Below are 14,330 nucleotides of genomic sequence, written 5' to 3'. Positions count from 1 at the left end.
GTCCTCACACTGTAAGAGGGCACTCACTGAGGAGTCCAGAGGTGGGGCTTGGACGCTAGGAGTATCGATGGTGGAACCTGCCTAGGGAGGCACGGTGAGAAAACCCAGCTGTCTTTTATTTATTTTTTTTAAAGATTTTATTTATTTATTTGTCAGAGAGAGAGCGCTCTGGGGCACAAGCAGGGGGAGGGAGAAGCAGGCTCCCTGCTGAGCAAGGAGCCTGATGTGGGACTTGATCCGAGGACCCTGGGATCCTGACCTGAGCCGAAGGCAGACACTTAACCGACTAAGCCACCCAGGTGTCCCAAAATCCAGCTGTCTTCATCACAAACCCATCTACTGACCAGCCTGGAGCCCCTGGGCTTTCCCAGAAAACTACACATAGCCATCTTAAAGCACTGCATGCTTTCTAGTTACCAGGAACCAGCAAGTTCAAAACGTTGTGATCTTGGAGTTTTAGCCAAAAGAGGAATTTGCTTCTTCTTCCAATCCCCCACCCCCAACCATCCTATTTTTGCTAACCAAACAGTTCTCTCAGAGGAGATGCCCCTTTGTTCTCCTCCATTTTCGCCCTGACTTAGTGGCTGGCCCATCTGGGGGGCAGGGCATGCTCAGTGGTGCCCAGGCCTCCCCAGTCTGGGTGCTGAAGATAACCACCACTGATGCCATCAGTGGGCTCCCAGCTCTGCTTAAGCAACCAACACACGTTCGCGCGTGCAGCCTTACTGCTGGAGAGGCAGCAAAGCTCCGGGGAATGGGCACCTGCCAGCCCCCATCCCACCTTTTGCACTGAGGACAAGGAAACAGGCCCAGCAGGTAGCAAGGCGCAAAAGCAGTGTTCCTCAGCACCTAACGTCAGCACCTAACGAGGAGAGGGGACACCACTGAGCTTAGCCGCCTGGCAAGACAGGCCAAAGATCCCCACGTTTATCCCTTCATGAAAGGGGGTCCAGCTCAGAGAGAGTGTTCTGAAAACAGAGCCTTGCCCCTGCCCCTCTTTCTCAGGCTAGACTGCTGAAGGCCCAGGCTCCTGGCCTTCCGTGTGTGCTCATGTGTGGAAGGAACCAAGACTCCTGGACCAGAACTCGGAGTCAGCACAGGGTCACTGCCAGCCACCAGCTGCAGCCCCAGTCTGCGCGAGCCAGGCCAGCATTTCCTGTTGCCTAGGTGCTGGGTGCGGGGTACCTGCTCCCCAGCGCGGGCCATCCAGAGGTGTGGCAGCCGCCAGCCTGCCAGCCTGCCAGCCAGAGTGGGATCGGCCCCCAGGGAAGCTCTGCAGGCGCCCCCCCAAACTCCCTCCCGGGGGGCCAGGGCCACCCCCTCCTTCCCGGGCCCGCGTACCTGAGGGGGCGGACGCCCTGCAATCTCGCTTCCTGCCAACCCCGGGCGAGGACGGCGCGGGTCCCCAGCACCCCGGGGCTCCTGGCGCACAGCCTCGCGAGGCGCAGCATCCCGACGTAGATGGCCATGGTTCTCTACGCGCTTCCCGGCCCGAGGAAACTTTTAAAGTGAGCCGAGGCGGGGCCAGCGCCGAGCGGGCGGGGAGGCGGGGAGGGTCGCCTCTGCCTATGGGGTGCGGAGGCCTGGGGCCGGCGGGGCGGGGCGGGGCGAGGCGCGGAGGAAGCGGCTACGCTCGGGGCCACCTTCCCCTCGGACCCGCGGCCCTCCCCTCCCACCTCGAAGACGTGCCACGGGTTTCCCTCCGGATCCGAAGGCCTCGGGCTGCGGCCGGCTCCTCTCCCGACCACTAGAGGCCTAGGTTTGTGGGCGCAAGGGCTTGTTGATTGCTCGGAGAGGGAGCCCGCGCGGGTCGTGAGTGCGGGCCGGGCGGCGAGGCCCAGACGCGTCCATCCCCGGAGCCCCGTTTAGCGCGCGGGTCCCGTGCTGCCTCCCTGCTCCTGGGGTTGCGAGCAAGAGGCCAAGAGAGCCGGCGCGAAGCCTGGAGCAGAGGGCCCGCGGTGGGTGGGGAGGCGGCCAGGACCAGAGTGCGGTGGGCAAGCCCCCTCCGGGGCCAGAAGTCAGCTAAAGGGACGCCAGTTGGTACCCCTGGCTCTTATGGGGCAGCCCTGACCCCTGCTGTGCACCGTGTAAGGTGGCATCAGGGACTGGAACGTGTGCTTCTCATCCCCCAGCTATTCGGGCTTAGGGCACAGTTCCGCGCCCTGCCCAAGGCGTGAGGGGAAAGCTGTACAGAGGCTCAGCCCAGGGCGCCTGTTCCCGCTCTGGGCCTGGCTGGGAAGGTGGCGCTGGGCACCACACAGTGGCACACATGTCAGTTTCACGCCGTCTTAACCCTTCCTCCAGACGAGGAGGAGGACAGCAATGGGCGGGGGGTGGGGTTGGGGCGGGGGGAGGCTGTGGAGGGGTGACCTCCCCTTTCCTGCCCCAGAGACAGAGATGAAAATCTGGGCCCAGCAGAAAACGTGGTTAGGGGCGGGGCCTGACAGTAGAAGACCTTTGCCCTCATCTCCCGGACTTTGGCTCAACTGACGTCCTGAGAAGGGGACCATGCTGCTCTTGGTCACCACACTGAGCGTGACCTCAGATCCCCCTGAAACCCTGACTCCTGGGGAAGGTCTGCCCCCTTCAAGCTGTGTGATAGCGGAGGAAGGAGGATGGGGGGTGGGGTGCAGAGAAGTGATGAGGCGCTGAGCTCTCAAGAGCCCACCTTCCTGATGGGACTAACTTGCTGACTCGGATAGCTGGTCCCAGGAATGGAATGCCCTGGAGCACATCCCAGGTCCAGGGGATCAGCTCTGCCAGTGCCTTGCTGGGTGGCCCTGGACCCGTGAAGTGGTGTGTGGGTATTGCTCTCACAGACACTTCTAGTTTCCTTGCTAGTTTGAGGGTCAGCCCTGGGGGGAGGGGAGAGGGGAAGAGAAGGATGAATTCCTCTTGAACTTGCTCCGGCCTCTGCTCTCCATACTCAGGCTTCCGTGACTTCCCAGACACGAGAGCCTGGGGGTAGCAGCCGCCAGCGTCAGGGGAGCTTCCAAAGCCAGACTCTTCGGAAGGGTTCTATCTGGCCTTCACAATGACCCTGCAAGGAGCAGGCGTGCCTTGGAATATGTTGCTGTTTTTATGCATGAGGAAACTGAGGGGCGCCTGGCTGGCTCCATGGGTGGTGGAGGTGTCCCCCCACCTCTTGCAACTCTTGATCTCAGGGTTGTGAGTTCAAGCCCCATGTTGGGTGTAGAGATGACTTAAAATCTTGAAAAAAAAAAAAAAGAAAGAAAAGAAAAGAAAAAAAGGAAAAGAAACTGAGATCCAGGGAGGTTCAGCTACCTGGCCAAGGTCAAGGTGAGCACAGTGAGCACAGGCCAAGGCTCAGGCCACACTTACTTCGTAGCTTCAGGCAGGTCACAGGGCCTCTCCAGCCTCAGTCATCATCTTTAAAATGGGGACAACAGGGGCACCTGGGTGGCTCAGTCGGTTGGGTGTCTGCCTTCAGCTCGGGTCATGATCCCAGCGTCCTGGGATCGAGCCCCGCATCGGGATCCCTGCTCCTCAGGAAGCCTGCTTCTCCCTCTCCCACTCCCCCTGCTTGTGTTTCCTCTCTCGCTGTCTCTCTCTGTCAAATAAATAAATAAAATCTTTAAAAATAAATAGATAAAGAATAAAATGGAAAACAGTAAGTGTTGGCGAGGAGGTGGAGAAACCGAAAGCTTTGTGCATTGTAAGAGAATGTAAAATGGAGCAGTCCCGGTGGACAGCAGCATGGCAGTTCCTCAAAAAGTTAAAAACGATAACTCCATGACCTAGCAACTCCACCTCTAGGTTTGTACCCCAAGGAATTGCAAATAGGAACTTGAGCAGACATTTGTACACTTATGTTCGTAGCGGCATTATTCGAAATCGCCGAAAGGTGAAAACAAGCCAAATGTCCCTTGGCGGATGATCGGGTGGAGAAACGAGAGGTGGTGTGTCCGTACGATGGAATATTATTCAGCCTTACAAAGGAGGGAAACTCTCACATGTGCTGTAAGAGCAACGAACCTTGAGGACATCCTGCTAAGTAAAATGAGCCAGACACGAAAGAGCAAACGCTTACACGAGGTACCTGAGGTAGTCACATGCCACCGGAAGTCGAATGGTGGTTGCCAGGGGCAGGGGGGAGGGGGAGGGGGAAATTAGTGTTGAATGGGTATAGAGTTTTCATTTGAGAAGATGAAAAGGTTCTGGAGATGGATGGTGGTGATGGTTGCACAACAGCGTGAGGGAACTTAATGCCACTGAACTACGCACTTAAAAATGGTCAAAAAATGGGCGGCGCTTGGGTGGCTCAGCTGGTTAAGTGTTTGCTCTTGGCTTCGGTTCAGGTCATGATTTTGGGGTCCTGGAATGGAGCCTCTCCTAGGACTGCGTGCTCAGCGCAGAGTCTGCTTGTCTCTCCCTCCCTCCCCTTCTGCTCCTCCCCCTCTCCCTCGCGTGCACGCTCTTTCTCGCAAATAAAGGCTTTAAAAAAGTGGTTAAAATGGTTAAAATAAAATGCTAATTTTTATTTATGTCTATTTTGTTACAATAAAAAAAGAGTTCTCTTTGGAGCATGGGACTGGGAGGAGGGGTAGAGCAGAGAACCGATGCTTTTTTTCTTGAAAAGCCTTTTTCTTGTTTTATTTTCCTAAGACAATGTACATGTTTGTTTGGTTTTTGTGGGTTTTTTTTAGATTTTATTTATTTACTTATTTATTTTTAAAGATTTATTTATTTATTTGACAGAGAGAGAGAGACAGCCAGTGAGAGAGGGAACACAAGCAGGAGGAGTGGGAGAGGAAGAAGCAGGCTCCCAGCAGAGCAGGGAGCCCAATGCAGGGCTCGATCTCAGGACCCTGGGATCACGCCCTGAGCTGAAGGCAGATGCTTAACGACTGAGTCACCCAGGCGCCCTCAGATTTTATTTATTTTTAAGCAATCTCTACACCCACTGTGGGGCTTGAACCTACAACCTTGAGGTCAAGGGTCATGTGCTCTATCAACTGAGCCAGCCAGATTCTCCGTACATGTTTTATCTCAATAAAAAAAATTTTTTTTGAGAGAGAGAGAGAGAAAGGGAGAGAGCATGGGTGGGGAGGGGTGGAGGGAGAAGGAGAGAGCAAATCTTTTTTTTTTTTAAAGATTTTTATTTTATTTATTTGACAGAGAGAGAGAGAGAGCCAGAGAGAGAGGGAACACAAGCAGGGGGAGTGGGAAAGGAAGAAGCAGGCTCCCAGCACATGAGCCTGACGTGGGGCTCGATCCCAGGACCCCGGGATCATGCCCTGAGCCGAAGGCAGACGCTTAACGACTGAGCCACCCAGGCGCCCCGAGAGAGCAAATCTTAAGCAGGCTCCCTGCCTAGCCCTGAACCCCACACGGGGCTGGATCTCCTGACTGTGAGATCATGACCTGAGCCGAAATCAAGCGTGGGACACTTAACCCATTCAGCCCCACCAGGCGCCCCTCAATAAAATTTTTTACTAGCAGGCTTCTTGATGAGTCCCACTGATGATGTACAGAGACTAGCGTGTTTGGTGAGGTTTTTTTTACAGCAAAGCAATGAGTGCAAAGGGGTTGCTTAGGCTGGCGATTAACCTCGGACTCAGGGAAGAAATCCAGCTCAGCCACCTTTTCTCTCAATGACCATGGGCAAATTTCTTTTCTCTGGTGCAATTTTTCATAGCTCTCTGTTGTAATCGACTGGCTAAGAAAAATGTCACTTTTAAAGAATCTTCTTTGCTGGACGTCTGAGGCAGGAGCTCTCTGGGTAGAAATGCAGAGCTCCCAAAGGAGAGGAGGAAAGAAGAGACTGCTAGCAGCCTAGGCAAAGGAAAAGGGAGAGGAGGATGAGGAAGGGTTCTCATTTTGTTTTGTTTTGTGTGTTGTTGTTTTTCTAAAGTAGGCTCCATGCCCAAGGTGGGACTTGAGCTCATCACCCTGCGATCAAGAGTCAGATGTTTTGCCGACTGAGGGAGCCAGGTGCCCCTGGATTCTCATTTTGAACAAAGAGATGACAGTCCCTGAAGACAACAGAAGGCTCACCCTCTGTCTGTCCGATCTGGTAGCCGGTACCCAAAACAAAAAACAAACAAGAAGGCTGATTTAAAAAAAAAAAATCGTTCTAAAAGTGGCTGTTTCTGATATTCAAACTGGAAGTGAAAATCAGGAACTTATTCTGAACTGCTGTGTGGAGTAACAATATTGCGATTACAACTAAGCACTGATGGCAGACACAGGCAGGTAGGATCTTAAAACAATCACAGTTTTCTGGCAACTCAAAACTGAAAAACTTTAAACCAGCTGCAATCCTAGCGGTTGCCAAAGGTTGTGAAAGCCTTGCTTTTGTAAGAAAGGGAGGGCGAAAATCCTTTTTGGATGGTGTAATTTTCAACTTTTCTTGGCTGAAAGTCAGGAACTAAGGTCAACTGTGAAATAAGTCTTGGGTAAGGACCCAGTGTTATCAGATCAAAGCAAATTCATCTCCCTTTACTCATTCGTTGGTTCTGCGGATATTCATTGAGTACCTTTTTGGTACCAGGCACAGTGCTGGGCCCTCCACCTGGAGATATGAATGAGGAAGGATATCTGACCTCAGGGAACCCAGTGTCTTCCAGAGAACGCTCACCCTGAGACTGGTGATGACATGCGATGTGGCTGGTGCTGTGGGAGTAGGGGTAAAGGGGACAGGTACCTACCCTGGGCATGTCCCAGAAGGTCCCCTAGAGATCTGAGCTGATTCCTTGAAAAATGAGCTGTGTATGAATTTCCTAGGGCTGCTGGAATAAATTACACACATTTAGTGGCTTAAAAACAACAGAACTTTATTCTCTTACGGTTCTGAAGGCCAGAAGTCTGAAGCGAGTCTTATGGGACTAAAATCCACGGGTTGGCAGTGCTGGTTCTTTTTGAGGCTCCAGGGGAGAATTGTTTCTTGTCTCTTCCAGTTTCTGGTGGCTTCAGGTCCTCCTCGCTTGCAGCTCCATCACGTCTAATCTCCCTCTGCCTCCTCCTCCTCCATGTCCCATCTCCTCTGCCTCTCTTCTAAAGGACACTCGTGATGACATTGAGGGCCCACCTGGATGATCCTGGATAATCTCTCCATCTCAAGATCCTCGATTTAATCACATTTGAAAAGTCCTCCTTGCTGTGTAAAGTAACGTAGTCACGGGTTCTGGGGATTAGGTCGTGGACGTCTTGGGGAACGTTATGCAGCCCACCACAGACCGGACTGGGAGGAGAAACTGTGGATGACCAATGGGATGTTCCAGGGGGAATACATATCAAGGGAATATGGAAAACGTGTCTGTGAAGGCAGAGAACCTGTGCATTCTGGGAGTTGCTGTTAGTTTTGTTAGGGGAGCAAAGAGTGCTTTTTGGGGAGGAATGAGGGATCAGGTAAGGTCTATGAGAGAGGCAGTCAGGGCATATATTACAATGATTAGGGACTGTATTCCCAGTGAGCCCACAGCTAGTGTGTAGCATGTGGTAGGTACTCAGTACACTTTCGGTGGTTTGAGTCAAATGAATGACTCAGACAAGTAATAATTGTAAAATGCCTACTGTACATTTGTGGGAGGTAAAAATATACAAAGGATCTCCAGGGCCACCTGGCTGACTCAGTCAGGAGAGCATGCAACTCTTGATCTCAGGGTTGGTTGTGAGTTCAAGCCCCATGCTGGGTGTAGAGCTTACTTTGAAAAAAAAAAAAAAGGCAGCATTCTTGAAAAGGATCTCCCTTTGGTGGGATTCAAGCCCTATGATCAAGAAGTGAGGCCTTTTAGTCCTTAGCCGTGGGTCAGGATGCTTCCAGAGCTGGTACCACGACCCAAGCCAACACTTCTTGCCACTTGGCCATGTTCGGTGTATAGGCAACGTCTTCCCTCATGGTCTCAAGAGGGCAGTTCCAGGCCTCAGACTCAGACAGAACCAGCATGACCGCCTTTGATGATCCAGGAGAGCCTTTCCCTGGAGCGATGCAACAGACGCCCCTGGGTTCCACCTCTTTCACTGTTACTCTTGCCCACACGCAGGTGCAAAGCAGGGCACAGTACTGCGGGCGTGGGGTCACTGCAGGGCATCCACAGATATGGCTCACTTTTGGTCAGCCATCACTTCTGGTAATCAGGTGAGTATTTCCGGAGGAGGGGTCATCCAGACTGGGCCTTGAAGGATAAAAAGGATGGTGACCTTGCAAGGGCAGGAAAGGGCATTCCAAGCTGAACGGCACGCACGCAGGGGAGGAGGTGGGAACGTATACTTCAGCAGGGTTTCAGGAAGCATTTTTTCGAGTGCCTTCCAGGGGATGGGAACTTCGTGTATCTTTTTTCCCATTTAATCTTTGTTAAAAATATAGCTTCCTCGGGGTGCCTGGGTGGCTCAGTCGGTTAAACATCTGCCTTCGGCTTATCGGGTTGGGCAGGCCCCTTGCGGCTATTTTTTTTTTAATCTCACGAGGTTAAGTGTTCTTGGCAATTCTTGTTCATTTATCCTTCCGTATGAATTTGATTTTCCCCCCTGCTATATGTATTTTCAGATCGTTTTTACCCAGTTCTAAAAACAAAAATCTTATTGGGATTTCTAATTGTGATTGCTTTAAATTTAGAAATTTACTTTGGGACGGACTGATTTATGGTGAACATGGCATCTCTCTCTATTTGTGGAAGTATTTAACACAAGTCCATGTAAATAAATAAACCATAAAGAGACAGATCATTGCCTTAAAAGGTACTTTGGGAGCTCCAATCCTCAAGGGCTAACCGAGTCTCTTTTTTTCAACCCACCACCCACTACTGGCTGAAGAGACCCAGCTGCCCTTAGAAAAAGTTGACTTCTTGCATCATGCTATTTGGCCCTTACTCACAGGTGTCTCTGTGTGGGTCCTTGGCACACTTCCCCGTTTTCTTATGCCCATTCTACAGAAGGAGAAACAGGGGCTTGGAGAGGTAGGGTGACTTGCCAGAATGGCACTGCAGCTAACAGTCACAGAGCTGGCCTGATACCCAAACTTCTTCCAGGAAGCTGCTACATCCTGCCCTGGTCCTGATCTTTGCCTTCTCAAGGGCCGTGGTGCTTTGTTCTCTTTGGCAGCTCCCCAGACAACCTGGACATCCAGGCACAAGGTGGCACTCGGTTTGGGGGCTGCAGCCAAGGGCCCGTCTATTGTTCCCACGGAAAAAGCTGCCCACAGATGACAGGCTCCATTTTCGCATGAAGCTGCCTTGGGACAACAACAACAACAACAACAACAACAACAACACCTTTCTCAGAGTGAATAGTTGTTGTCAATTGCCCACTCTTCCACGCCGCCTCCCTGGGCTACGACTCTGCCTGTCATTTGACCCATTATGCCACCTCCTCCATGGTGCCTTCCTGCTATCTTCCTTCCTCCAGGCTCTTTTTCCCCACCGTGCTGGGTATGACGCATGTTTCGTGAAATACATTCACCTCCTTACGGTGACTGTCTTTAAATAGCTAGAAGTCAAGTACCTCTCTGAGCCTCAATGACTTTCTTTGAAAAACCGAAATAATGTCTGCTTTGTAAGGCTGTTGTGAGTTCAAGAAATAACATATGTAAATCATAGCCCCGGACAGAATGCTCTTAAATATGTAGGTCTGATGTTATCCCTTCAGACACATACCCGCACAGCCCTGTACGTTTACATACGTTTTGTCTGTATGTGTTAGGGCCCTTATCCTTTCTACTTTATATAATGATTACTTGTGTTGACTGTAGGCTCCTTGGGAGCAGGGATGACAGGGTGTAGTGAAAAGAAACAGGATTTGGAGTGAAAAGATTTGAGTCTGCCCCTCTGTGACTGGGGACAAGTTACCTCTCCCCGAGTTTCTTCCTTAATAAAGAAGAGACAACAGGGGTGCCTGGCAGGCTCAGTCAGTTAAGGGGTTAAGCGTCGGACTCTTGATTTTGGCTCAGGTCAGTCATGATCTCAGGACCCTGAGATAGAGCTCCCCATCCCCCCACTCACATGAATGCACCCTCGCTCTAAAAAAATAAGAGAGAGAGAGAGAGAGAGGACAATAAAATGTGCTGTGTAGTCTCTTCGTGTACTTTTTCACAATGAGATAATGGATGCTCAAGGGCTTTAGAGATTGCCAAGTGCTAATGTCCAATTATTCAATTGCCTTGTCTGGTTCCCAGAAGCCTTGTTGGGGGTGGAGGGGTGTGCACCAGGATTTGTGAAATGAATAGGTCGCTGCACTGACTTCATTTGATCTTCGCAGTTGCCCTCTGAGAGAAGCTTTGATGTCCCCATTTCAACGATGAGCAAACTGAGGTGCGAAGTGGGTAAAGTGCTTCACTTGTTCATTCATTCATTCATTCAGCAGACCTTTGACTGAGAACCACCATGCCTCAGACGCTCAGACACTGGGGGTACAAAGACAAAATCCCTCCCTCACAGTCCAGAGAGGAGGACAGACACATAAAGATAAGTATAGCCCAAGGCAAATTCTGAATTATGGCTAGTATTTATCAGTTCCTTACTAAATGCCAGTCACTACGGTAAGCTCAGGAAGCTTGCCGTGTTTTGTTCATTCAATGCTCGGCAGACTCTACCGTTAGGCACCATTATTATGCACATTTCTCATCTGTCCCTAAATAAGGCATGGTGATTGCTTGGGCTTTCATAAATAGCAACTGGCCAAGCCAGAGGCCCTGCCTTAGCCCCCAAGCTCTATCACCTCTGATAGTAAGGTAGCACGTAGGACATTATCAGAGTCCCAAGGAGAGACCCCTCACTAGCTCTGGAGTTCATGGTGGTCCGGGGAGGTTTCCCGAAGGACTAGAAATGAGCGAAGCAGAGGTGCCTTGGGAAGCAAGGCCATCCCAGGAAAGGGAAAGGTGTGGACTCTGATGTAGGAAAGACCTTAGGGTTCAAAGCCGGTGGCCAAGAAAGAATTCTTGAGACACTTTGGTGCAAAAAGGTGGTTTTATTAAAGCATGGGGACAGGACCCGTGGGCAAACTGTTATCTACTTTCAAGTTGGGAGGTTGTTAAGGATAGCCTAAGTCTCTAAGGAATTTTGGAAGCAGGTTTCCAGAACCTTGAGGGGGCTAGCTGTTGTTGAAAAAGGTAATTTATTACTGTTTAATAAAACCTTAGTCGTGAGACCCTTCAGATGCATATTGGTGGGTCACGTGCTTGGGGGATGATTGCCAAGGTGTATCTTAGGAGGGTTTAGAGATAAAGGAAGTTTCCAAAGGAATTTTTATGTGTTAAAGTAGACTCATAGAATCCTGGGGGGGGGGGCAGGGGGGGTCTGGCTTGCTTTGCCCTCAGCAAGGTATTAACATGGAGGGACCTGAGCTCCGAGAGGAGTGTCACTCTGCCTGTTTTAAGGACTTATCAGTGGGCTGTAAGTAGTAAGGAAATTTAATAATTTTTCTTCTGCCTTTGTTTCCTACATCGGAGGCCACCTAATGGAAGTCTACACAGCATCCCAGGCAGGGAGGGACTGGGGTTTGTGAGGAGACTGCAGAAGCAGGCAGGGACCAGTCTAGAAAGGAGAGTGGTCCATATTCTAGAGGTAGCCAGAGGTTTGAAGGGTTTTAAGCAGAGGAAAGACTTGGTTAGATTTTTAGAACGATCATCTGGGGAGCTGGGTAAAAGTGGATGGCAGGGAGAGAGACTCAGTAATCCAGGTGAGAGGTTTTGGCGGCCTGGGCAAGGGCTGGGGCAGGGAAGAGGAGATACGAGAGATTTCCGGGTGATGATCATTTCGGGATTAAGTAAAGAGGACAGAGAGCAATTTTGAAAGACGCGTGCAGTTATGGCTCCTAATCCAGGGGAACGGGGTAATCTGATGAAGTCATCTTGGGATGTAACCTAAGTCTTTTGGCGCCCAGTCCCGTGCCCTTTCGCCTCCTGGCGCTGCCAGCGACGGTGGCGCATCATCGGGCCACTGGCAACCGAACTCGCAGCTTTGAACCCCACCCTTCCGGAGGTGGCGGCCACTGCAGTGCGCCCTCCTAGACGGGAGAGGGCGCTCCCGCACTAGCCAGGGCCGCTCTGGCCCCGCCCGTCTCAGTGGCCGCGGAAGGTGACGTGGACACGGAAGTGGTCGTCGTCGCGGCGGCACCGGTGGGAGCGGGGCGCGGGGCTCAGAGTGCAGCGGGCGGTCGGGCGGACGGCCGCGTCTCGCACCTGCGGCGGCGGAGGACGCGGGCGTTGTCGGTTGGGTGCGAGTCCCCTGAACCGACGAGCGGCTTCTCAACCCCTCTCCTGTGGGAGCCCCCGGAGCCGGGACCGCTCGGCCGGCGTCACCATGACCAAGGCCGGTAGCAAGGGCGGGAACCTCCGCGACAAGCTGGACGGCAACGAGCTGGACCTGAGCCTCAGCGACCTGAACGAGGTCCCCGTCAAGGAGCTGGTCAGTATAGCCCCGCGAGGCCCACGTGCCAGCCCGAGACTGGCGCTGGCCCCTGTGCGGGTCGCCTCCTTTCCTACGCCTCAGTTTCCAGATCTTAAAACTAGGGGGGAGGAGTGGGGCTAAGTTCTCGGGGAGCCCACCTCTGCCCCCAGTTTTCTTCCTGGGGTGTACACGTGTCACTTTGGCGCAGTTCCAGAAGATGAGAAGGCGCTGCTTGTTTGGCCGTGGGCTTTTTACGGATCGGGAGTGAATCTCCCCTCCCATCTGGGGGGCTTTCACAGCGCTCAGCTCCGTGTCTGACTCAAAGTAGGCGCCCACGGAGTGGTTGCCGGCTGTTCGGAGAATGAATGAATAAATGAATGAATGACTCCTCTGAGAAGTAGGCCTCTGGGCAGACCTGGGTGTGGCCCGGAACCGTGCATTTCTAGGAAGCTGGCAGTCCCAGCTGGCTGTCCCGGCCCTGAGGCATCCTTCCTTGAGGCACGTGTAGTGTCACTGCTTGGTTGGCAAGGGCTCTTCCCAACTCAGCCTGAACTGGCTGGAATCCAGTTGCTGCTGCCCACCCCACCACCTATCTCCTCCCACACTTGCCGCCAGGAAACTGAGGCCTGAGGTCCCAGGAAGATTACGCAACTGGTTTGTTGGCAAAGTGGAGTTAAATCATAATCCCTGCTTTTCCCACCAGGTTTCCTACCGGCCCTGGCACACTAGGGTCACTTTGGGTGACCTACCCTTTGCTGCCTTTAATGAATTACATTTGCCTTTGGACACTTGGCTCTGTTGTATGGAAGTTAGAACAGAGTTCCAGTTCATATTCCAGTTCCATTGCTTAAGAGCTGCGTCCCTGTCCTTGGCAAGCTAGTTAACCTTTATGCCCATAGATTTCCTCATTTATAAAATGGTGGTAATAGTTCCCATTTTACAGGGTTGTGAGGGTTAAGATTGTAATGTAGGATACTTGGTAGGTATTAAATGTTGATGCATGTAGCTATTACATTATTATTACTATCACATTATATTTCAGTGCTAATTTTTAAAGGCCTTCCTAGTTGTGGCAATTTTCGCTGGAAAATGCTTCATGTCACTGAACCATTCCACGTGTTGGTTTGACATTTTGTTCGCATTTCTTTTCCTAGGCTGCCCTCCCAAAGGCCACTGTACTGGATTTGTCCTGCAATAAACTGACTAGTCTGCCGGTAAGATTGGCAGGCAAGCACGATTCCTGCTAGAGCCCCGATGCTTCTTGTTTGAGGGAGTTATGTCTTTAGGGCCATAATTTCAGGACAGGCCTGCAGGCAGGCTATAACTGAATGGGAGCGTGCTGGGGGTGGAGTGGGGTGGTTTGTCGCAGCAAGAAGGGAAGCACGGTAGAGGCTTCATTCTTTAGAACAGTGGGAAAGTTAGGCCATGAAAAACTAAGGTCAACAGAATGCTGGCTGAATCACTTATGGGAGTCATCTTTTTTTCTGCCTTACTTTATTCTTTTGAAAAGTAGTTTACCTCCCTATTGTGTAGAGGAGAGTAGAGACCATTCTGTAAGTTCCTCTGCATTCCAGGGAGAAAGCTGTTTATGGACAGCCTCCTTGTGTATCTTTTAATGAGGAACAAGGAAAAAATGTGGTTTGGGGGGACTACTGTATCATTATTCTCCCAACCCTTGAATTACTTGAGACACATTTTTGTTCAACACACCCAGCCTGTGGTCAGATCCTTTTGATCTTTCTTGCACAACTTCTCCCAGTTCTCCTTCTCCTTCATATGCTTTGCGATGTCTTCAGTCCGCGGTCCTTTACCTGCGTGGGCCCCACAGTGGTTCCGCCCTTCGGCCCCTCCCGGGTGATGGCAGGTGTGTGCTCCAGAGCCACGTGCCTTCAGTGTCAGGCCTGAGTCTGCTGGCGTTGTCGTCTCTGCCGGCGATCGCTCTGGCCATGTCGCTCCCTGCTGGGCTCCACTGGGTTCTGCTTGGGG

General features: G+C 51.8%; 2 protein-coding genes across 6 annotated transcripts in view; one reads left to right on the top strand and one right to left on the bottom strand.

Annotated features, from left to right (window-relative positions):
• ACSF2 (acyl-CoA synthetase family member 2) overlaps positions 1-3,254 on the bottom strand; it is a 36,957-nt gene extending 33,703 nt beyond the window's left edge. For 2 of the 3 annotated variants that reach the window (XM_057318260.1, XM_057318259.1), the window contains exon 1: positions 1,342-1,589. In XM_057318260.1, the coding sequence (XP_057174243.1) occupies positions 1,342-1,469 (128 nt within the window). In that variant the 5' untranslated portion in view covers positions 1,470-1,589. Of the gene's footprint in view, positions 1-1,341 lie in introns of all 3 variants that reach the window. The other variant, XM_026513133.4, reaches the window with a different exon arrangement.
• The window catches only part of LRRC59 (leucine rich repeat containing 59), a 23,116-nt gene continuing 10,385 nt past the window's right edge, over positions 1,600-14,330 (top strand). Inside the window, exons 1-5 of one of the 3 annotated variants that reach the window (XM_057318262.1) lie at positions 1,600-1,759; positions 5,876-9,389; positions 10,216-10,268; positions 11,839-12,362; positions 13,499-13,558. In XM_057318262.1, the coding sequence (XP_057174245.1) occupies positions 12,258-12,362; positions 13,499-13,558 (165 nt within the window). In that variant the 5' untranslated portion in view covers positions 1,600-1,759; positions 5,876-9,389; positions 10,216-10,268; positions 11,839-12,257. Of the gene's footprint in view, positions 1,760-5,875; positions 9,390-10,215; positions 10,269-10,317; positions 12,363-13,498; positions 13,559-14,330 lie in introns of all 3 variants that reach the window. The other 2 variants (XM_057318263.1, XM_026513138.4) reach the window with 2 other exon arrangements.

The sequence above is a fragment of the Ursus arctos genome, unplaced genomic scaffold (genome assembly GCF_023065955.2).
Source record: "Ursus arctos isolate Adak ecotype North America unplaced genomic scaffold, UrsArc2.0 scaffold_24, whole genome shotgun sequence".
Taxonomy (NCBI): Eukaryota; Metazoa; Chordata; class Mammalia; order Carnivora; family Ursidae; genus Ursus; species Ursus arctos.
This window is presented reverse-complemented; position numbering and strand designations above follow the sequence as displayed.